General features: G+C 38.9%; 1 protein-coding gene across 1 annotated transcript in view; it reads left to right on the forward strand.

The window, feature by feature from the left end:
- SPIRE1 (spire type actin nucleation factor 1) overlaps positions 1-24,231 on the forward strand; it is a 128,192-nt gene that overhangs the window by 97,326 nt on the left and 6,635 nt on the right. The window contains 7 exon segments of the mRNA XM_015617331.2: positions 9,957-10,120; positions 14,273-14,363; positions 15,102-15,244; positions 21,378-21,515; positions 22,608-22,678; positions 23,418-23,445; positions 23,535-23,665. Coding sequence (XP_015472817.2) covers positions 9,957-10,120; positions 14,273-14,363; positions 15,102-15,244; positions 21,378-21,515; positions 22,608-22,678; positions 23,418-23,445; positions 23,535-23,665 — 766 coding nt within the window.

The raw sequence follows: 24,231 nt of genomic DNA on the forward strand, positions 1-24,231 counted from the left end.
TTTCCGTAGTGTATTTTCAGCAAACCAATATGAAATGATGCAAATACTATGCAATACAGCAGTCACCAGTTTGCATTAGTTCAGTGGTTCTGATGGCAAAAGCATGACAAATACAGTCCTACATAGTGACTTCGATTGCTTTAAGTGTACTGTATTTATCTGTATCAGAAAAACTGAAATAGCTGAATTTTTAAAGAGCAAATGTGGAATCGTATGTCTGAAAACTGTCAAAAATCCACATATGTATCTTCTGTCACTGCTTTTTGAAAGATATTTGTGCTTACCACATATACCCAAAGGCACTGGTCCAGATTCAAGTGGATTGTGACAACCCATTGTCTCTGGAGAAAAACAATTTCATCAGTCTTGCTTTGTTGCATTGTTTTGAAGTGCTTGATGGAGTTTGGGGAATGCTTTGGTGTGTTTGTAAAAGAATGATGCTTTGAATATTGTTTTTTTGGGCTTTCAAGTTTCTGGTTTGGATTCAGTTTATGTTTGCTGTATCAATTAACATTTCTCACAGGCCTAGACTTTTTTCCAAATGTAGGAAGCTTGTAAAAATGTGCAATGACTCCTTACTTTTCTTTCAAACATTCAGTTTCAGAGTTTTAAATGTTCTCTGTCTGGGAGCTACCATGTTGTCTCAGGGACTGCAAACCTGATCTAATATGTATTTACAATTAATAATTGATATAAATGACATCAAACCCAGTTAGTAAACAGTTTCTAAAACTGATGTTAAATTTTGAACCACTACTGATTAGGACTCCTGGACTGATTTTAAGGCATTATCTCCAATGAAAGTTACCTGTCTTCCACCCACTAATTCTTCCCTTTTTGTTAAAGCATTAAATTTTTGTATTTTGGAACTGGGGTAATTCCTCTTAAGTCCAGTGAATTGACTGGATTAAATGCCACTTTAATGGGGATGTGAAAGTGGATGCATGCAAGCTTTTTTCCAAGTATATGTTAGCTGCTGGCATGAAGAACTAAAAAGACCGAAGTCCTTTAAGATAATTTTCCCTATGTTGATGTATGAGGTTTCGTTCTTTTTCATGATAGGAATGATTGTTACACCTGAAATTCCTTTTAGAAAAGAATGTGCTTGTGCAGTTTGGTAACAAGTAATGTTGGTGGCATTCAGCATGGCACAGATAGATCTGCCATACAATTTAAATGACCACTGAATGTAATTTAGTGTAACAACATGTAAGGTAATGAGGTTTAAGGATTATAAATCTAAGTAGGAACACCATGTGGGACACTTGCACCATCTGGACAGAACTATTTGTTGCTATTAAAAAGGAGGAGAAAAATAGCACATTAAAGTGATGTATTCAAGAACTTAAGGTGTGTTTCACATGTCCCAGAGCTACTCCTTTTTGCTCAGTTTATACCATCAAGAGCACAACTGCACTTGGCTGTTGGGGTGAGTGGGGGCTGTACTCTTGCAGTTCCTCCTCTGTGATAAGGCTGTGCCTATGGCATGTGTTCCAGCAGCCACAGGCTTTGACCCTCTCTACACAACACATATTAGAGGTAAGGTCTTCTCTACCCTGGCCAGTCTCAGTCTAAACCTTCTTTGGGAATGGGGTTGAGCTGTGCTCACAAAGAGAGAGGTTTGAGTAGAGGAGTTGGATTGAGTTTTCGAATGACCTCATAAAATCATCAGTGTAAGCCATCAAGACAAACACAGCCTTGAGGTACACGTCCTTTTAATTAAAACATGGATTTGTGACTCAAGCAAGTGGAGCTAATGGAGCTTGGAGAAAGCTTTGTTTCATGTGCAGGTTTTATCAATGTCTCAGCATCAGCTGATAAACACCCTTCTGCTTTAGAAGTATGTGCCTTTATGCTAAGTTTGGACAGAAATTTTTAAACTGTTTCTGTAGCTATTATCTATGGATAATTTCTAGTTAGTGAATACAGAAAAAATTCCCTGACTCCCAAAGTTAGCTCTGAGTCAGCCACCTACTGCATGCACCACTTTAAATTATTCTCATGAGAAAAACTTGTCCCAGTACAACCTTTTTATAAACAGCATCTTTTAGGGCAGTGGTATGTGTGTCTGACAGGCTCCTTCTACCAGCTTGCAGGTTGATCACCTGTCAAGTAAGACACGTAAGCTGATTTCAATTTTGATGCATTTTTGCACATTCTTGTCACTGGGCTTGGCCTGATTATCTGGATTAGTGCACTGAAATTTTGTTTTCAGTTGAATATTTTGAGGGTCTCCTCCCTGAAGCATGGTTTAATTGGAAATACAGATAAGTCTTTCCAGAAATGGAGAACATCTGGCCACTTTCTTATCTAACAATAAAATCATCAGAGGAAGAAGAGAATAATATTATGGATGCATTTTAAAGGCTAAGTGAACCTAAGGTTTTTAAAAAGAATAGTAATCAGCACAAATCAGATTTTGTTTGACCTTTTTTTCCATTCTCTTCAAGAAAACTACTGCTCAAGCTTAGCTTGGGTGTCTCTCTTTATTAGTTTAATTATAATCATTGGAGATTATGCTTAAAAAAATAGGAAATATCTTTATTTCAGGTCACTGAAACTTGTGTGAAATGTGGCTTTGTGCTTTCAATTTTTTTTTTCCAGCTCTTTCTCTCTTCTCTCTCTCTTTCCCTTTTTCCTGATTCTCTTTCATGGTGATTTTACTTTAAATATTAATTTTTTGAGATATTTGTCTCTTGTTTTGATATTTGATTTATTTGATTCCAAAAATCTTAATTTAGTAGTAATGTAATTGCTTTGTTTTCAAGTCCTGTTTATGCTACTGTAGTTTTCAGACTTTGAGCTTTACTACAGTGAAGCAGCAGTATGTCTGACACATTTTGGATTTAAGCAAGGGAGTCCAAAATGTCTCAGGTGGAGTTAATCTTTTGTTTTCATTGTTCCTCTGTTTTTCTAAGGGCTGAACCATTTTCTTTTTCTGTTGTGTTTGTTTCTTTTTTACAGCAATGCGGCCACTTAGCATGTCTTACAGTTTTGACTTGTCAGGTAAAATGTGCTGAACCACCTGATGTGGTTGTTGTGCTTATTGTGAAATTCATTCCATCTGTTGAATTCCCATCTAAGAAAGAAACTTGAAGGGATTCTTCCAAGATATGGTCAGTGAAAATAAAACAATTCGATAAATTAGTTATTAATACTTGTATTTCCCTTGCCATAAAAGGATGCCTAGGTACAAGAAACATTTGTATTTCACCTGAAATACAGAATGTATTCACCAGAGTGCTGCAATTCTGTTTAAATAAATAAACAAAATAAGGTTATTCAGAGCTATTCCAGACTCTTAAAAGGATTGCAGAATAGAGCATCACCTTCAAGTCTGATTTATGTATTTATAAATCTGACTTTTATGTCATTGCACTCACTTTTTGACTAGACCATCTTTTTCAGTACTTCATTTCTCACCAGGATCCTAAGATTAGCTTTGAACTCATCTACCTTTCTAGATTAAGTGAAGGATACCTATGTATATTGATCTATAAGTAAACTGTTAGTTCTACAGCATTTTTATGGTTACAGCTTTGTGAGCTATGAAATCAAAGACATTCACTAAAAAAAAGGCTAAGCCTTCCTTCTTGTTTAGCAAAGTAAGGTTTGCTGATAATAGCTGGTACAGAGGATCCAAAAGGTGACCTTGATCAACTATCTTATAAAATTTATATTGCAATATAAATTTTCACGTTTCCTATGGTGAGCCATTAATTAGAACACACAGCAGCTGCATGAACTTGTTCTCCTTTGGATACAGCAATATCAGATAGCCTAGTAGCCAGAAAATAATTCATTCCTTCCTTATTATACACTTGCTTTCCAGGATCAGGCCCAAAATTTCCATCATTGATGTTGGAAATATTCAGGATCAGCCTCAAAAATTTGCTGCAGAGGAGATAGCTGGCTCTTACCTAATTTCCACTAGGTGACTCTCAAAAAAGTCTCCAAAATCTGTTCTTTTTTTACCACCTCCCCTATGTTCTTTGAGTTACATGTAGAAACATCTCATCTAGGACTTTAGCAGAGCTAACATCCTCGGTTTTTCCATGCATCCTTTAGCCTCATCTGGTTATTTTCCCCACAGAAAGGCATCATCTGACAGAAATGCTGGTGTATTGTGAACTAGAAAGACCATATAGAAGTTTTTTGATTACTATAACCTAAAAAATACAGCATTTATGTAACATGGGAACACAGTTGACGAGTGACATATCTGTGAACGTGGCTTCCTGTTGTGACTGAGCCAAGGAAACAGCTTGCCACTGTTTAGAGGGGAGGAGGGACTCTCACTGCTCCCCCTCTTCCCCAGGCTCCCCTCTAAGCATGTGATTCTCCCCCTTCTCTGTGTCAGTCCTGCTCATTTATTCACAAGAGGACTGTGTTAAACTCCTCTAACCCAGGAACAAATGCTTTTAATATTTTTTACCAGGTTGTTCTTCTGCTCTTTTAGTGATTGAAACCTGCCTACTATCTGATCAGATGATCAGAGAGCTGGCTGAGGAGGGCAGCTGATGAGCTTGGGTGGAAGGGAGGAGGGAACAGGCTCTGCTTCAGAGGTGGTGACAAGCTGTTAATGCAGCTCAAGCCTTTTTGTGAAACCTTACACTCATGGTGTATGGTACAGCTACTACAGCTGTCTGCTGGGATTGACATTACATATGTACATGGCATCATATTTTACTCCACTGAAAGCTGCAGGGTCCCCAGGGCCTCAGATAGCAGCCTAAACAGGCAGACTTAAATTTTGAAAAAGTATTGCTACTTTCAGATGTACTGAAAGTTCTTGTTTTAACAAGATAAAACTGAATATGCCAGCGACCAGCTAAAGAGAAATGTTCAGATCTGTCTTTCTATATGTGTCTGTCTGCTTCTTCTTTTGCCTTTCATTTCTAAGAATTCTGGGACATCCTCATTTGTTTAAATCCAAACAATATTTTGTAATCCATTGATTCATAACCATAATATTTTTATTTTGAAGAAGTAGCTTAAAAAATCTGTACTGTACTTGGATTCGCTGTTTTTGACTGACCACCGAAGAACTCTTCCTGGTTTCTTTATCCATCTCCCAGATGTGATTGGTTTTGTTTTTTCAAGTCATGTGGTTCTAGCAAGTATCATCATATGGCGTGACTGAGTGATCTGATAAAGTGTCCTTAGAAGTAAATTCGGGATGATTAAAACATTCCAGTTAGGTAGACGTGAGACACTGGATAAGCAGTACAAGTGAATTAGATAGGTTGGGATATTGATAGTAAGCAGATAAGCAGTAATTTTGGATGCTGTTGCTTTGCGTGCTTTTACTTCTTTCATTATTTTAGAGACAGAGAGACTGTACTGTGCTTTCATCACTGTTTGCACACACTTGCTTTCTCAACGCCTTCATTGCACTCTGCTTGATGGAATTGCTGTCACAAAAACCCCACAACCAGCTGAAAAAGAGAAGTGTTTCCTGCTAGGTGCTAAAGGATGGATGCAGGTTTATATTATTCATGCTGCCTGCGATGGGGAGGATGCAGAATCCTGAGAAGACTTTTTCTGGCCCTGAGCCAGCGTAGTTGGTGTGTCACAGTGCCCAGCTCCATGTGTCTGCCTGCTGTTCTCCTGAAGAGGAGACGAGGGGCCCCTGGGCTCTCCTTTTACAAGTGGTAGCCACCTGTAGCGAGTTACCTGAGAGGTACCCAGATAACAACTGGGGACCAGGGCAGTCATTTCCCACTTCCTTTAATAGAAAAATAGCTGAAAAGTAGTTTCATTTCAATGCAGTGCTGAATGCAGCTCAAAAGCTCAGTCATTCCCACTCTTTAACACTCAAGTTCTTACCTCAAAGCTATGTGCATTGCTGCTTTGAAGTTGTTTCAGAAACAGTTTGTACATTTTGGGAGAAGGGGAGAACTGGGAGGTGTGCAGGGAGACAAAAGGAAACTGAAGCATTTAACGCCAAATTTCATGGGGATTATTACTTTTAGATTATGACTGTCTCAGACCAATGGGAGACAGGAGCTCCACCAGGTCTTTGTAAACTCTTTAGTTTACATAACACAATGATACATGTGATGCAAACACAGCAAAATACTGATTTATTAGTTCTCAGGTTAGAATTCAGCATCTGAAGTCCACTGAAAGGAACACATCTCTGTTACTTTTATGCATTATGTAATATTTTACAATATATTATTGACATAATAGCCAGCAAAATGCAAATATATAATAATCCTACAAATCCATTTTAGACTAATTTTAAACTCAGTGTATAAAATTGTAATCCCAAGGAGTACATTTCCTATAGAGAAGAAAATTCAGGCTTCTGTCATCACTCTTGGCCAAGGAGAGCTGGTTAGGAAGAAGACAGCATATGGTTACATGACTGCTGAGGTTTGCATGTAATTTGTGGTCTGCTTAATTCCTTGTTTCACAAGAGACATAATCTTACATGTAAAATAAAAGCACATTTCATATTATCCTCCAGTGGGTTTTTTTTTCTGTCTCCCCCTTCCTAAGGCTGGTCAGGGAAGCCCAACACAACGATCAAGTAATCAAATCAAGACCTTGCCTTCTTTCATTTGCTTGTTGTAATGACAGCTTAGAGAAAATCTCAAAAGAAACCAAACACATTCATCCAATTTTCAGGTACTTTTCACTGTACTTGCTGCCTGAAAACACAGAGAAATTACACTCCCCCAGTGTGTCTGACTCTCTAATAAATTCTTAACCTGAGGCTATTAGCCACACAAGCCTTTTTTAATATCACTGGAATTATCTTCAAAACATTTAAGTGTTCTATGAACCTAGAGATTGTAAACTACTATCCATTTTTTAAAAAAATAACCTAGGTTTTGTTCCAAAGAATTTTCCATTGATTTCTTCTGTCATGTTCATATTTATAAGATTCAGTCTATTTGTTGCTTCTGACTTGTTTGTAGTAAATAATTTTATCTTGTTTATGACAATGTACAATTATTTGTCACCTGCTAATGTTTCTATTGTCCAAACAGATCACTAAAACAGCTTAAACAAACTAATCATTTTTTGGTCTATGTCTGCTAACAGATTCTGGTTTTAATTTTGGAACAAGGCTTTTTTCTTGAAATCTGTTTGTTTAAACTCAAATGTCATGATCTTTTCCTTAAATTATGATAATCCATTTATTCACATGAATCCAATACTGTAAGTGCAAGAATGATAAATTGAACTTGATTGACCAAATGAATTTTACAGATTGGATGGTTTTCTAATTTCATTCTTTTTATTATTATTATTATTCTTTAGTATTTGCAAGTTGTAAAAACTCCCTGTTTTGTTTTGGTTTTTTTTTTTCTCTAGAGGAGAGAGAATGAATGATGATAATGATAAAGAATGGTGATAAATGACATTTCCTACTGAAGAAACCTTGAAACAAGTACTATGTTTGATTGTCTTCTTGATTCATCTAAAATTTCTTCGATATTTCAAGAAGACTTGAATCAACATACAAGCAACTCAGCAACATGTATAAGCAACTCATACATGCCTGACTTTAAATAGAACCTGGTTTAGGCTTCCTAGATTGTGATTGGCTACACAAATTACTTTCAAAATGGACCAGAGATTTCCATTTCTGAGGCCTAAAGAAATTGCACCTAAATTTCTAGGGGGAAAAAAAAATAAAGCAAGCAAGCAAAAACCACCAGAAAACAATTTTTGATGTGAAAACACATTCCATCACCTGCCATAGGGGTTGTCTGGTGGTCCCCCCTATTTCTTTTCCCTAGGCCTGTTGTGTGTTTTACTTTTTGGCAGGAGGGGAATGCTGTAGGTCTTCCCGTCATGGCCTTCCCATTTATTCTCTCAGTGAGTCCAGCAGTGATTACAGGCCATTCTTCACCCTCCCTACCATCAGGCAAGGGAGTCCCCACCCAGGAGGTTTAGGGGAGAAGGGGCACCACTTTTGGCTGTTGTGTGGGTGGTGCAGGGGCTGCTTCCTTGGATGGTCTTTTCAGGACCTGTGCTATCCAAAGACAAATCAAAGGTTTTTCTTTTTCATTTGGGAAACCCAGAGCTTCTTCAATCAACTACATGCCAGCTAGTTATGAGGTCTCAAGAAGTGTCATTGGCAGCAGGGAGGGGAGTCAGTTTGGGTTTTGTTTTCCTCCTGTCCCTTTCTGGAATTTCGTTGAGCTGCTGTTGGAGCAGGAATGCATTTGATGTGAGGGAAACCCATGCTGTACTCACAGAAACGTAAGAGGAAAAAAAACCATGACCTATAAGCCATTGTGGTCATCAGGACACCCATTAGCAAAGCCTTTGAAGATAGGAGCTAAGGGTTAGAGAGTCGAAGTCTTTGATTGCAGCTCTTTGCAGGAAGGACCTGAAGGCAGTAATAACACTGTAGTGCACAGATTCATAGGCCTGGAATGTCACCATGACTTTAGTAGCCCAAATAATTGCCTTTTCTTATACTCCCAGTTGAAGATATGATATATATATAGCAAATACAATGCACCCCCTCTCCTTTTTAGATCAGTTTCCAGCATTTAACAATAACCTGGATAATTCTTTAAAATATATATTGGTTTACCTTACTCCTTTTCTTAGTTTATTTCGATAGGTGCTGTGGTGAGAAATGTTGTTAAACAGACCAACTACTGTAGATGTGCTTTGTGCAGTCTGTAGCTTTGATTCACCTGGTGCAAGGATGATTTTATCCATGCAAATGGTGTTGTACAAGGAGTGACTGTGTCTATTTATACCAGGGCAACTGTGTAAGTAACTCTAAATGATGTGTGAGTACTTGCATTGTTGGCACTGTGAATATCTGGGTGATATAATTTCCCTGTAATAGTCTTCCCAGTAACCTAAGGTACAAGTCATTTGACCTTCTGTGCCTCTTTTCACCATGTATAAAAATGGGAATAATTACTCATCATTATCCTAGCCATATAATACCTGGAGGTACCTTGTGATTACAAGGCTGAGGAAGGAGTCCTATAATTACACGAGTAGAAAAACACATTTGTAGAAAGACCAGCTGCTTAAACATACATGCAAATGGGAGATTAAAAGCTTCTCTTCCTTGTCCCTCCAACATAATTTTCTTCAGATTGGAATACTGTACTTTGTACTTTTACAGGGATAAAACTGATTTATCAGACCAAACTCTAAGCTCTCCTAAAATATCAAAGGCTAGGTCATTATCTTAATGTCTAAGACTAAGCTAGGCTAAGCACAGCAGACCCAAAGCTTACATTATCCAGGATGCACCTTCATTGCACACTGGCAGAAATCCTGAGTAATTTGCTCAGTGGAGTTACATCCTTGTAAAAGTCAAGTAGATGAAAATTGAGCTGGAGCTTCATGTTTCTGCTGTTCCATGAAGGTCTGACTTCACAGACATGTTTTTAATACAAATGGTCATGCAAGCCTTAGCGTTGTGTATGTGTTTGATGAACGCTCATTATTTACCTAATTTTCATTCCTTCTCTGTATCCTGCAGAATAAAGTGCAGTTCTGTCCTCACAGGAAAAACTGGGTTTACTCTATGCTAAACCTCCTAATTTCTGTGTGGCATTGTCTCCAGATTCAGTGGAAATCCATTTGCCCAGATATGGTTGTGCATTCTTCTGGTCCTTATTACATTGTTAATTATAGACTGTACTTTGAAGGAATAATATTTTCAGGTTTAACACAGGCAATTTTTCTGAAGCTGATTGGTGTTGGTCTGAGGTTGGGTTTTAGCATTATGCAATGCTGCTTTTTGCACTGCTTTCATTCTTTCATACTGCTTCTGTACTGCAAGCCATTGCCTGTAATTGTCTGAGCAGTGAATCACTAAAAGTAAAATAATTGCACAGGTACAACTATCACAATATTTTTTTTTTCTTTTCTTTTGTGTGTATTGCCTTAACAGTAAGATTTGAGAAAGCAAAATACATTTCAGGTGCAAACACCAATTGTTCTGTTTCTTTTGGTAGATGTACCGACACCAGAGGCTGGAAGAAAATTAGTGGATGCCTCTGTAGTGAACGGTGGCCCGGCACCACAAGGAAAGCAGAACGGGGCCACACAAGTGGCAGTGCAACGCAAGAGACTCCTTAAGGCTCCCACGTTGGCTGAACTTGACAGCTCAGATTCAGAGGTAAAAAATCAGGACACAACTTGCTTCTCTATTTGTCACAACTGAGTCTTACTTCTTAGTTTACTGAACTGATCAGATGAGAAGTGACTGTGCAAATTATAATCCAAATTTTCCATGGCTGCTTTGTCAGCCCACAGAACTCCAAAAATACTAGATAAGACCCCAGAATAGGAGAACACTCTTTTGAAAGATTAAATGGTAATTTTGGCCTTAAACCTATATTTACTTACTTTCCTAAATGCCCAGTATCTGTCCACATTGTGTTTGTAGTGATTATGCTTTTGGGAATTTAGGAAAGTACATAGCACCCTTCTGGCACTCATGCAGTAGCTGTTACTAAAGGACTCAGATGTGGGGCTAGCCTCACCATAACAGCTGTTAAATAAAGAGCAGCAGCTGTGCCAGAGGGGTTGCAGTTTGGTGCCAGTGTTAGTGCATTAGTTTGCTATATAAGATTGGGAACAAACACCCCAAAAATGTTTCACAGATAGGGACAAGCAAATACCACTCAGATGGAGAAATAATTCTGAATTCATCCACTCTAAATGGGGAGTTAAAGGCTTAAAAAAGCAGTAGAAGGAGAAAACCTTAAAAAGCTTTTTAGCTTCAAAGCTGCATTATATATGATCCTCAGGAAGTACCAACATTACATCCTTAAAAAGGAGCTTTGTCTTCTGGACCAGTAGTGTTATTAATTGAGTTTGGACCTTTCTGAAAGTTAAGCTGTCTGGAAAGCACATGCAGGCGAGCTTTATTCACAGGGGATAATTTTAGCCTGGGGAAAAGCAGTCTTCCCTGACTCTTTTTCTCTCTTGTAAATGGGAAAGGAGGGGTTTCCTGACAGGGTGGTTACAAAGGCATCTATGCTGAAAGATAGGAGGCTGGGAAGAAATATATGTGGGGAGAAATTTATCTCTTTGCATGCTTTCTGATCTGTGAAAGGTTGACCTTCTTTGGGGTTATCCTGTGGGTGACTTGTGTGGGTGCATAATTTGATGCATCTGTTTTGAAAGCAGAAGAGATTTGCATTCTGAGATCACCCATCAGTCTTTAAAATTACAATAGCGGCTATATGTGGTTTGTTAATATGAATGAAGCTGGGCAGGATGCAGGAATACCAAGAACTGTCAGTGAGAGTTGGATCTTACAGCCTTTACCTCTGTGTATCCTGAAGCATCATGTTATTTTACACAGGAAAATGAGCAAAAGTCAGTAAAAGAAAATTAAGTAATGGGAAATGTGAAATGATTCTTGTAGAAGGGAAAAATAAAATATCTGAACATGGCTATTGATTAGGGAATACTCTGTCGGCAAGCAAAGTGGTATGGAACAAGCTCTGGAACATACAGCAAAAGATAAATTGAAAATAAATCAACCACATCGAGCTGTCACAGAGAGCAGATGCTGGACTAGTTTGAGTCAATAGAAATAGTGGTGATGCAGCTGAGATGATAAAGATGCTCAGCAGAATACTGGTTGGGGCTCAGGAAGAGTGCTAAGGTAGTGAAAATAAACAGAAGGGAGTTTGGGTGAAGTTTTTCAAGGTGATGAAGGACATAGAACATTTGAGGAGGGTGAAGATCACTCTGTCCAAATGTTTTATTTCTTCCCTGACTTTTACTTTGTGTGTAACACAGAGAAGAGTGTCTGAGTTGTTCTGATTGCCTGTAAATGACTCGGCCATCTCTTTGTCTGCAGTTTGAATTGGGCTTAACCTATTTGGAGTTATTCACTGGGAGTGAAATGATGACCATGTTGTGCCCTAAATTACAGGCTGGAAATACCTGCACTGCTGAGCTGTGATGCAGATGCATTTTCTTCCCCATGTGTCCCCTTTGTTCTTTCATCGGTGTTGCAATGCAAGCTATGTCCCAATATTCAGTGTAGCCAGGCAGAGGTGAAAGGCAAGGTCTGATACAACCCTATGCCTATATTCTATCAAGGATGAATACTGTAGAAATACTTCCTTCTTTCTGTCCTTGCTTCTTCTGCATCACCACTAAAATCACAGATTCCAAGGGGCGTGGAACAGGAAGTGCCATTTTGCTTTGTGTGCCTAAGAGAAGTAGCAATTTGATAGTCAGTTTTGATACAGATTTAAAAATTGCGTTTTCCTAATGAAGCTACAGCCAAAAATTGTGGCTGTAATATATTTAGATGATTTAAGCTGCAGCTTTCTCAGTAACTGTAAAATTCTAATTGTTTGGCACTCTGGAGAACTGCGGAGTCCTGGATGTTGGGTTGATCCAACCTCAAACGTAAAATGTCAGATAGTCTGCAATAATAGTCAGCAGTTGATGTATAGATATGGAGGAATTCATGCCGTGGTTCATTGGGACTTCCTACACAAGATTTCATTCTCAAAAAAAAATTATTTTTTTTTTTGAGATGTTTGAGAAATTGTAGGACAGCAACAGCATTGTCAGTGCAAGTGTTTGTGCACAGAAATAGTAATCTGATATTACTAACCTGGAATACCTGTTGTCTAAGTAGGATTTTATGTCCAGTTTAGCTTCCCCTTGGCTTACATTTTCCATGTCTTGGTTTATACTTAATATTTTTTATACTTAGCCACTGGTTCCAACAGTTCATTCTTTAGAACAGCAGAAGAGCTTACTTAGTCCTCCATCTTAACTCATTTAGCTTCTCTGGCAATGGTAAACTCATCTGCCACTCAGAACAATCTGACTTCTAGAAAGTGAAAAGTTGAGTAGTTCCCTTTGTACAGGGCTGTTCTCTTTCTCAAAATTTAAGTATTTTACTCTACACTTGTGAGCACTCTTGCACCCCTTCTAAAGAACAGTGCATCCAATTGTCATGGAAGTTCTCCATTGGGCTTTTAAGGCAACCATGCAATATGCAGAGCTGTCTGAGCCAGCTCTGTAGCTAAACTGTACTGGTTTCTGCAAGTAAAACAGCTGATGTAGCTCAGTGTGCTGCTCAAGCTTCCTTAGAAGCTTCCCATCACAAGTGTTTGTGGGGTCACAATTGAAATGTTAAAGTGAATATACTGTTTTGGGATGTGAGCTGGTTTGAGACTCCTTGCAACCCTTTGTGTTATGGCAAATAGGTGGGAGCAGTGTCCTCACATACAACACCTACCCTGGAGCTAAGCCTGAAGGACAGATCACCAGGTGGGAATTTGTAGAGGCCTGTGTCCTATGATGCATGGTGCTCACTGAGGTGATCCTGCCAGCTTTTATTTTGACTTGCTGTTACCAAAGAAGGCAATCTTTCAGCCAGTGAAGATTTTCAACTACAGAAATCTGTGAGAGAGCTCAGCCACTTGCTGGATTTTAGGGCAGGTCACTTGTTTGATCTGTAAATCTTGACAGCCTAAATGATGTTAAGTCTTTTTGGTTGAAAGCATGCACATAAGAGGTAAAGAGCATTCACACTCAGTCCTTCAGCACTCTTCACTTGGGAGGCTTCTGTGATGATCTGTTTCTTTGCTGGTATGGTGTAGCTGAAGACAGGCTGTAGGTGACAGCAAAAGATGTAATAATTTGGGTGTCATAAAGCTTTAGATAGCTGAGAGGTGTTTAGTTAAAGCCCACTTCACTTTTCTTCATCTTGCTGGAGTTGCTCTTGGCTGTTGAGAAGAAGCATGCTGATACGCTGAATGAGATTTCTTTTAAATACAGAAGAAAGGAAAAACACACCAGGATTGGGAATTAGGGAACAGTGCAGTCAAATTCAGTTTAATTTCTCTTCACCTGAGTTACTTTTGTGAGTGGCTCTCATTCCTTTGGAGACCAGCGAAATCTAAGTGCTAATTCCCTGTTCATGTGAGATATAAAGCTGCTAACATATCTGCTGTAGCTGCAAATCCAAGTCTTTGAATACAACAAAGAAATTAACAGTTTACAGTGAATTCATGCACCTCTCTCCTGATCATGTTCTTTCATGCAGTAGTTAAACACACTGAATTCAAATCATGTACCATTTATTTCACTTTCTAAAAAACCTGAGCACTGAAAATCCTGTTTGCTCAGTACACTGCAGAGGCAGAGGCTGTTTTTCTCAGGACTTCTAGGACTTTGAGTAACTGAATGGTCCAAAATGTCTTTGTGGTTTCTGTGTCCTAAAAAGCAATAGGAAAACTAAAAACAGGCCTTGAGAAATTCTGTTTCTTTTCCGCTTGTCACACAGGAGGAATCCATGCACAAATCAGGAAGCAGCAGCAGCATCTCCCCCTCACAAGTGGAAGACCCCTCTCAAGAAGGCACCAGCAGCAGAAAGAGTGAGTTATAAGAGAGTCCAGTGGCTGCTTTTATGCACTTATGTTGTCTTCTGTGCTATGAACTTTGACTCAAACTTATATGGAAAGCTGAAGCTGAGTTCTGTCAATGGAATAAACTTCTAAAGCTGAACTCTGTTGAATGTGTCAAATGTGATAAACAATTGGAAGGCATTCGCTTCCGCTGTGGTTGGATATCTTTGTGAAACAAAAGGTTTCATCCTTGAAGTTTATGTAGGACTGTAGAGGAAGTCACAAGCGAATGGAGGGGATTGCTTAGCTTGGCTCATCTCATAAAGTAACTTTTTTCTGCTGAAGCATGTTGTAACCTAAGACCAGGTTAAATGTTTCCTCCATCTCTGCCACTGTGGCAGTGTTCAAAGGACACAGCTATCACCAGTATTTCTCATAAACACTTACTGGGAAGAGGGCAAGATCTGGTTTTTTTTTTTCATGCACAGTTATTGCAGGTTTTACTGTGTAACAATACTTTTCATTTGTTTCAAAGGGTCTCAGTTTTATTGGGAAGGTTTTGTAATGAGCTGTGTAATCTGTGCATGTGTTTTCTGTGCATGATAGTGAAATAAGTAGAATATCCTGAAACACTTCAGTGTGGATATGTAACTTCAGCCACCAGTAGTAGGAATTCTAGCAAATCAGTGGCTGGATTAATTACTGAGCAATGTTATCCAACAGTCTCTCATAGAAGAACTAACTTTTTTGTACTGATTGAATTCTTAGTGCCTCCAAAGTTCTTGCCCATATCGTCTACGCCGCAGCCCGAGAGACGGCAGCCGCCTCAGAGAAGACACTCCATCGAAAAGGAAACACCAACCAATGTGAGACAGTTCCTACCCCCTTCAAAACAGAGCTCCAGGTCACTTGTAAGTGGAGTGGGTGGTAGGAGAGAGAAAAAGAGGAATGCTAAGAGTATAATAAAAATTAAAACTTGGCTTCAGTATGATTAGAACATGACCCAAAGAAAACTCCTCAATTCAGAAACTCTTGGCTACTAAAGTTTTGAAAGTTTTAAAGTTTTGAAATCAAGATTTGAACTTTGTCCCTCTAACACATTTATCCAAAATCCCAGGTACAGGTTCCTCAGAAAACATTTGCACTGTGATTAGTACTCCAGGTAAACCATGTGTCTTGGTTTTTGTTTCAGAATGTTACCAAAAAAGATGAACTTCACCTTACTGATATTCCACTTGAATAGAGACAATTCCAAAGCAGTGGATCTATTTTGGGATTTGGGGGAATTTTTTTAGTTGTTGGAAGTATTGCAGTTAATGACTGGATGAATTGGAATGATTTCTTTTCTTCCCACCTTAAGAACTTGCCTGGTAATGTTTATACATATATATGAAAGTTCTTTCAGTAATCCAAATCAAGGTTTGTCTGTGTTGCTTTGTTGAAGTTACTGAGGCAAAAACCTGTATTACTGCTTGAAAAGAAAGTACAGTGCATTTGATCAATTAGCTTTAATTGTGAACTGTTTTCCAGCAGAGTACAAACACCAAAGGGTATGAAATCCTGGTTCGTTTATGCTGACATACTGATTAGTGCTTTGTAATTTCATGCAGGATATGTTCCTTGTCTCTTTTCCTACCAGCAGGGATTCAAAGTGTGCCCCATGAGGTGCTGGTGAATAGAGAAATCGATAAACACATCCGAGTTTTGAAAGGAAGGGAATATTCACTTGCCCTGTCTTGTAGTGCAATGGTATTAAAGGGCTTTGAAGAGCGTTTTTGTTGGCCCAAGAGATGACAGATGGGATCCAAACCTATTAGATTATGAAGATGATCAGTTACAGGAAAAATACCTCCATATATTCCCACAATGGCCTTTTCCTTTTCAGAGGTCTGCTGGATTTTATTACATCCTTCCAAGTAGAACGCAGTTTCTCATTCCAGGCACACATCAGGTAGTAACATGTTGATAAGTGCACAGCCCAGGTGGACATCTACCAGAGTGAACTTGGAGCAGGATGTATTGCAGCAGACCTATGCTGAAGGGCACCTTCAGCATGTGTTTGAAGTCACTGTCACATAAAATGGGTTTCCCTGTCACCTCCTGCTGCACTCACTGTGTGTGGAAACCCAGACTTTATTTTCTGATAGGCCCAGAGTTACTCACAGACAAATAGTTTAAAGGGAGGAGGGGAGAGAGCATCCTGTGTTACACTGAGACATTTGCTCCATCGCACTTCTAGTGTATCTGAGTTTGCTCATCATAATATTAATCTCTTATATTTCAGAGGATCATGCAACTTAAAATCTTATATGAGGCTGTTATTTTAAATAGGTCAACCAAGTTCTTACCAGGATCTTCTTGACCACATACATACTCTCCCTCTGCTGGTATATTCATTGACATATGCCTAGAAAAATACATTAAAAATAAAACCACTGCAGAAAAACTAATTCAATTATTCCGTTCCCCCTGAAAAATACTAAAGGAAAAGGGAGAAAAAGGCGTAAGTCAGGCTAATTTGGGAACAGATGGGAAAGGTTTTACTAGTTTATTTTGTGCTTAGGGGGATTTTTTTGTTTGTTTTGGTCTTTTTTTTTTTTTTAAATCTCTAGAGAACTGTCACCTAGCTTGGTTTTGACTTTGAAGTGAAAAAGAAGGAAGCCAGTAGTGAAATGGTGTTCTGTTAATAAAAACCTATTTTATTTGATGCCTAGAGAGCTAATTCTTTAACTTGGCAATAGTGCCCTCTAGGGTGTGACAAACACCTCCTTCAACAGTCTTGTTTTTCATTTTGGGAGATGTGTTCTGCTATGCTGGCACTGGCCCAGTTCCACACTTTGGCTTTCTGCAACTCTCTCCTTTCCGGAGCGATGCCAACCTCTTCCAGTGGCTGCGCCAGATGTTGCACCCATGAAATTGCCATTCCCAGAGTGAATGCTTCTCAATAAGTGCAGAGTATTATTTATTTTTTATTTGACCTCACACTTCTTTATTGCTTCCTCCAGGATTGATGGAGTTTCATTTCTTATCACCAGCTCCTGTGACCCTGGTTTCTCTCCAAGGTGAAAGAGGCCTTGTCAGCAAATAGCTGTCAATGCCAGTGAAACCAGGCAGGGGTTTGCTACAGTCTCTTAGCAGGATTAGCAAGAAACTGCTGTCTTGCATACTAACGATGGTTTTGTGAACTGGCATCTCATCAGACAGAGGTAGTTACACCCAAGTAGGTGGGGAGGGGAAACAAGCTTGGAAAAGTGCCAAATACAGTCCTTTTGACATGCCACCCTGCCAGTGCTACATGGAAAGGCAGGGTGGCTCAGTGATTTGGTGGGGGTCAGCCCTGGTGGTTGCTGTAGTGAGCTGATTTGATGCTTAATCAGTTAGATCAATTCAGTGTCCTGAGATTTACATGTGGGTGCCTTTGCAGTCTGTTTGCTCCTTTAATTATTATTTTTATTATCATTACTTTTTTCATGACCCAGAGGACCAAAGCTAATGGTTTCATTTATACACAGCATTCGCTTCTCTGCTTCCTATCTATTGTTCAGGTTCCTAGGATAACCAGTTTATTTCCAAGGATGACTTTCAGACCACTTTTTTCAACTATGCAAACAGCTTCTCTGCTCAGCTCTCATCCCGTTGAAGCAGCCATGTGTGGGGTGGCAGGGGCTATGTACTATCTCTGTGAGAGAGCTTTTGCCAGCAGGTGGAAACCCGCAAAGGTTTGCCTCTTTTCGCTGGCTTTGGAAATCACCTTCACCAGCATGTTCCCTCCTAGGGGAGCACTTCCTCAGCTGTGGCAAGAATTACAGCTTAGGCTGGGACATTGCACCTGATTGACTTTGATTTCAATGTGTGTAGGATATTTGTGTGTCTTCAATCACCTCACGGGGAAAAGAAATCAGTTCTGAAAGGACAGCAAACTAAAAATGCAACATCACCAGATTATCAATGGGACAGACCTTAAATATTACAGCACATGAAGATCCTGCAGCAAAATCCATCAAAACTATTGTGATGCTTGGACTATGTTGAAAATAATAAGGTTTTATGTTTCTCCCAAGGTACACTACATAGAATGGGAGGGCATTTGCAATCTGCTTTACTTGAAAACCTATATACTGTTTTGGTCCTCAGCATACTTGTGTATCAGAACTTGCAGAATAGTTCATATCCATCTATCAGGGAAGGCAAATCCACTGAAAAGAATAAGTAATTCATTTACCCCTATGTTAACTGAACATGAATTATTTAATTTTTTCTTCTGTTTGTTGTTCCAACCAATAAGTGGGAGGGTGAAACCTCTTGTAGGAGAATTTATAGTTGAGATACCCAGCTGATGTTTCAGAAACTTTTAGTCTGCAAAAGGAGCAAGAATTCAGAGTGCCTGACTAATTGTGAGTTGCAGAATTTAGAGGCCACTCTGGTGCTCATTCATTTTGCAATTTACTAATGCAACTCATTTGAATGTCTAGTGACATCCTTTAATGAGAAGAAGGAATACATTAGAGTAAAAATGTGTTAGTCATAAGAACCTATTAGGTGTGTGTACACTGAGAATGACCTACAGAGCACATTATGGATATGCAATTCTTACTACCTGCTTTTCCTGCATAAAAAAATATATATATAAACGCCTTAAGCTATAGTGTTTATAAGATGATTGCATAGTCAGTGTTAAGTCAATCCCCAAGAGGATCATGGAAACTTCATATTCAAAATAGTATTTTCAAATAGTACTTTTTCCCCTCTAAAAATAAGCATACTGGCTTGTGTTTAATATTATAAAGCGTATTGAGTAAATTCTGTAAATTCAAGACCATTCAAACCACATTTTGTCTTTGCCATGTTCTGTTATGTGAGTATTGCAGAGAGTACTCTCACTTGGAGCTGCCGAATTTGGGTGCAGACTATTGTTGGAAGTTTGAGCAATAACTCCAAAGCATCATTGTTCAATGAAGTTTAGCCAGTGCGTAGCAAAATCTAATTAATTTCAATGCCTTAGAGGTAGTGTAGAAACAAGAGATTTTCTTGTTTACTTATTTATATTCTGAAAAGGGAAAAAAAAAAAAAACAACAAACCAAGAAGTTTTCTGAAATGGGATTATTTATCTTTCATTTAATGTTGCATTAACATTTTGTTGTCCTTGTGTAACCACTGGAATTAAAACATTAGCATTTAAACATGTGAATATTTTTTATGTTTCCCCTGCTGCCTGCTGGCTATTTCTATATTTTAATGGTATTCATTTTCAATTGGTATGACAACAGGCCCACACTATTCCCCTAGTACGTGCTCACACCTATAGCAGATCTGCAGAATTTCTTCAAAGGAGCAATATTCCCCGACGTCATCCTTCTGTAAATTAAAGGAATGGGCATTCATGAGGGGGAAGGAAGAGCTTCAAGTAAGAAATGTATTTCTAAAGGACTTAAAGCTCTGGTTGATTGCAAGCATTCAGTCAGCCTCATTCACCTCCGAGAGTTTCCCTCATTCTCCCACGATGCAGACTCGGGGGGTTTTGCTGGCATTGTGTGCATCCCGCTGTCCCACCCACTTCCTCTCCAGTGCCACCCCAGCCTTCAGCCGTGCCTTCCCCATAGCAAGGCAGTTGCTATGGGAAGAACCCAGAACGAAATGCTGAGAGCTGCTGGTTAGCTGTAAAGTTGCTCATAAGGAACAGAAGATACTTTGTTTTGGCTGCGCAGTTTTACACCTCAAAGCAAATTGCAGCTGTTTTTGATGTAGTTGGTTTTTTTTTTCCAGAAAACTAGTGTTCTATACCCTAAAGGTTTAGCTGGCAAATCTAACAAAGTTAACTCAATTCTAGTCTTTTGTGGGGTACCCTAAACAGAGTGAAGTTTCTTTGTGTTCCCTTTCTAGATAGGTAAGACAACAGTTTTTAAAAATGTGGTGGTTCCTAAATGCTAATGTTTGCCAGGTCTGCAACGTAGAAAGATTTTCTTTTTAATCTGATGGAAAGACAGAACAGACCTCTGAGTACATGGAAATGGAGCATTTCCGTACTAATCCGATTCATCACTTCAATTTGTAAACGAGATCTCCAAACTGTCAGCCACGTCTTTGTGTATGCAGGAGAAATTTCCTTCGTTTATTCAGAGAGCATTGCCTGTCATTGTCATTACTGCACAGTAGCCCCTCTGGGCTGACTGAAAAGGTTCACTAAGCATTAAGCAATGGGAGTTCCCACAGAGGTTTCTGTCTTTCTTTTGGAAATGTATAATCAACTACTGGGCTGGATTACAAATTGGGTTGGTGCTTTTTATTCCCTGGTACCAAATTCAGGAGTTCTGCACTCCGTATTCTCCTAAATGCTGCAACACAGAACAGATGCAAAATTTTCTAAGTGGAAAGTTGTACTGTTCATTCTCTATTTGAATCTCTGCCATTTATAATGCAACCAGTTCACCTGCTAGATACTGAACATTATTCTGTAAAGCTTAAATTGCTGCTGTTACCTTCTGGAGCAGAAAGGAGAACTTTTCGGCCTGAACTGATGTAACTTTTTATAGTCCTGGTGTGATTCTGATCATGTGAGCACCAAGATGTGGTACCACTGAATAAAAATTTCTGCTAGAATGGGCTACTAACAATTTTCCTTGGCCACTCTGGGCATCACAAAGCCTCGGAGAAATTGTTTGATGTATACCTCAAACAGTATACAAAAAATATGCTATCTACCATATTACATTTTCCCTTTCAAAATATAAGTCTGAATGTTGATTGGCTTGAAACAAATGTTCGTAATAAAAGACAAATGGAGAGAAGGATCAAGTGATTTAGGGAGGAAGGATGAAGAAAACTGTCATTGTTGTGAAGGCTGAACATAAGACTATTTACATCACAGTTATGCAGCTTCCAATGGTTTGGCACTCATGTGATGCCCATGAATGAGCCAGTGCTATTCCAGTTTGATGGGAGAACCCCCCTGTTCCTGGAGTTACTAACTAGGTGGCTGGATGTCTAAGTTGAACTCCGGATGAAGCCATTTGTCTTTGAAATAATATGGGGGTTTTGGCTTCCAGGAGGAGTTCTGTTACCCCGTGGAATGTCTGGCTCTGACAGTGGAGGAGGTCATGCACATCCGTCAGGTGCTTGTGAAGGCGGAGCTGGAGAAGTACCAGCAATATAAAGATGTCTACACTGCTCTCAAGAAAGGAAAGGTAGGACTGAGTAGTCTGGGGAGGCTCTGAAGGGTACTGAGAGAGGCCAGTTTCACAAGCCTCCCATTTACACATTTGTTTCTTACCCTCTTCTGGGGAGAAAGAAGAATTATCCACCAAAGATCCCCCTAAATGTGTGACACATGGGTCAGCTTCTTCAAATGATGTCCAGAAACATCAGAACTTTTCACGGAAACACGTTGTTTGTTCAGATTGTCTATAAAAATGCACTAGTGTTTGCAATTATCAGAGTGTATCTGTATGTGTCTGGTTTGAACTTCACTGACTGAGGTGATTTCTATCCCCATGCCTTCTGTAGGTTTGGTTACTTTTTCTGTTCCAGATAATAGAATTACAAATAGCAGTGGAAAACTACAGGTTTTTAATATGTGAATCCTTACTATCAAGCACACAGGGAATTAAAGCCTTCAGAGAAGTGATGCAACACGTGACTCCAGAAGGAGGTTTAATATTAAAGAACCCTTAACTTAATGCATTTTTCTGTAAACTGCAGATTGGAGATTGGTACTCCCCAGTAGAAGCAACATCTTTGTCTCCCACTTTTGATTTGTGCTTCTTGGACACCTCCAGGAAGTCTGTTTTGACTTCACTGTGCATTTTATCTACAGACCTACCTGTGTCTAGTATGCAGATTTATTTTAAAGGTTTAATACATTTAAGGCAGAGGAGCAAGAATCTTATAATGTCATTCATTAAATTCAGCTGTTGCCTGTTGTCATGATAGATAAAGCTTAGTAATGAGCTTTTATCAAATCTCAAAGTAGGTTGAGGCTTTAATTATTAATTAAATATTAAAATATTCTGCTATTAAAATAGTTTGCTTTTATTTCTAACCAAAATTATCTAGTTAATGGGCAAGTATTTAATTTAGGCAAAACAATCAAAGGCCTGTTTCTAAATATATGAAGATACAATTCTGGATCTTGTTCTCAGTATCATCTTAGAAGTACAGACCCCAGAATGGGATGTAGCATTGCCACTGTGACTTTGCCAACAACAACTGGTCTGTGAAGTCATCACTTTGTGGGACTTTGTTTAACACTGTGGATTCCTCTGTTCTTCTTCCTCTAGCTCTGCTTTTGCTGTAGAACAAGAAGGTTTTCTTTCTTTACCTGGTCTTACACTTGTCAGTTCTGCAAGAGGTAAGTATTTTATGTCTGCTAATAAATGAGTACAATTTCATAGGGAAAATAATTGATTTGTATGTTAGAAACCCTCAAAAATTTCTGCTGTATACAACAGTATTTGGTTTGGTTTATTTCTGTAACAGTCTGTGTTAAAAAAACTATGCAGAAACATTTAGTTTGTAAGTGACTGAATTGCTTCCTTGGACTGAAACTCTGGACTAAAAGTGAGAGAAGCATTCTTTTTTTTTTTCTTTTTTTTATGCTTATGAGAAAGCAAGATGGAGTTTACTCAGACTCCTCACTCAACCTCTGTTCTACAACCTCTGTGTTTGGGGAAAACATTTCAAGGCAATTTACTTTTTGGGTTATTTTTTGAGTGTTGGTGAGATGCAAGAAGGAGTATTTGCAGGCAAAATGATAAATTTTAAGTTAACAGTGAGACAATAAGTCAGAAGATCTATGTAATCACTGAGTTTTGGTCTCACCAGAAGATGTTTCTTTAGAGGAAAACCAGCTTATTTTATTTTTTTTTCCTTGTTTTTTAATTTAGGTGTAGTTCTTGTTCAGCATTTCTCCTTGCTTCTGGGTTCATGCTCTGAGTGAAGTTACTATGTTGGAGAAGCTTTAAAAATAAAAACGTTTGTTCAAGGGGAGGACAGAGAGGGGCAGGTTTCTAATTCCTGAAATCCCTTATTCTTGATTTAAACGTAATTTTTCCCAATGGATTGATTCATGCTTTTGCTTTTTTACACAGGCCTGTATGCTCACAGTGTTGCAAAAAAGTAAGTAAGAAAACTTCAAGTTTCAAGCCTTTCTAAAAAGCTTCAATCTTTGTAATGATGCTGCACGTGCCTTGTGCTGTTCCCAACAGATGCGGCTGCCATCAAAGCCATATTCCACCCTCCCCATCTTCTCCCTGGGACCTTCAACCTTACAAAGGGGAGAAAGCTTCATGAGGCCAGAGAAACCCTCTACCAGTCACCACCATTCCCTGCGGAGCAGGTGAGAGACAGCCCGGCCTCACTTGTGTCTGTTGCAAATGTTCCCCAAATGTTTCATGCTGGGCTATCAATCACGAGGATGCCGCTCACCTGTTTTGTAGCTGGCCATGTTTCTAATGCCTGTAGTAACTTTTCTGAAGCCTGAAAAGCCTGGTCTCTTCTAGTCATTGCTTTGATGCACAGAAATAGCAGCCTAACAGTCTCTTAAACCTTTTTCACACTGCAGCTGCAAAATAATGAGAGTCTGGGACAATTGTATTTCTGTAGGACCTCTGAGAAAATATCCTTAACATGTCATTTTCTGGTCTGAATGGACTCTTTGCAACCTTGCAGGCTGCAATCACCCACTGAATGAGAATTCAATGATGTCTACTGCACAGATCTTCTCTTCCCCTCATTTTAATTACTCCAATTTTCATAAATTTTTCACTTTAATATTATGAAGTTATCTGTTGGTTTTATATCTTATACACAGATGGTTGTCAAAGCTAATCCAAGAAGTTAAATATAAAATAAATGCTCCTTTTTGTGGGAATCTGCTGTATAAACCCTCTGTATAAATCACCA

This window comes from Parus major, chromosome 2, assembly GCF_001522545.3.
Source record: "Parus major isolate Abel chromosome 2, Parus_major1.1, whole genome shotgun sequence".
NCBI lineage: Eukaryota > Metazoa > Chordata > Aves > Passeriformes > Paridae > Parus > Parus major.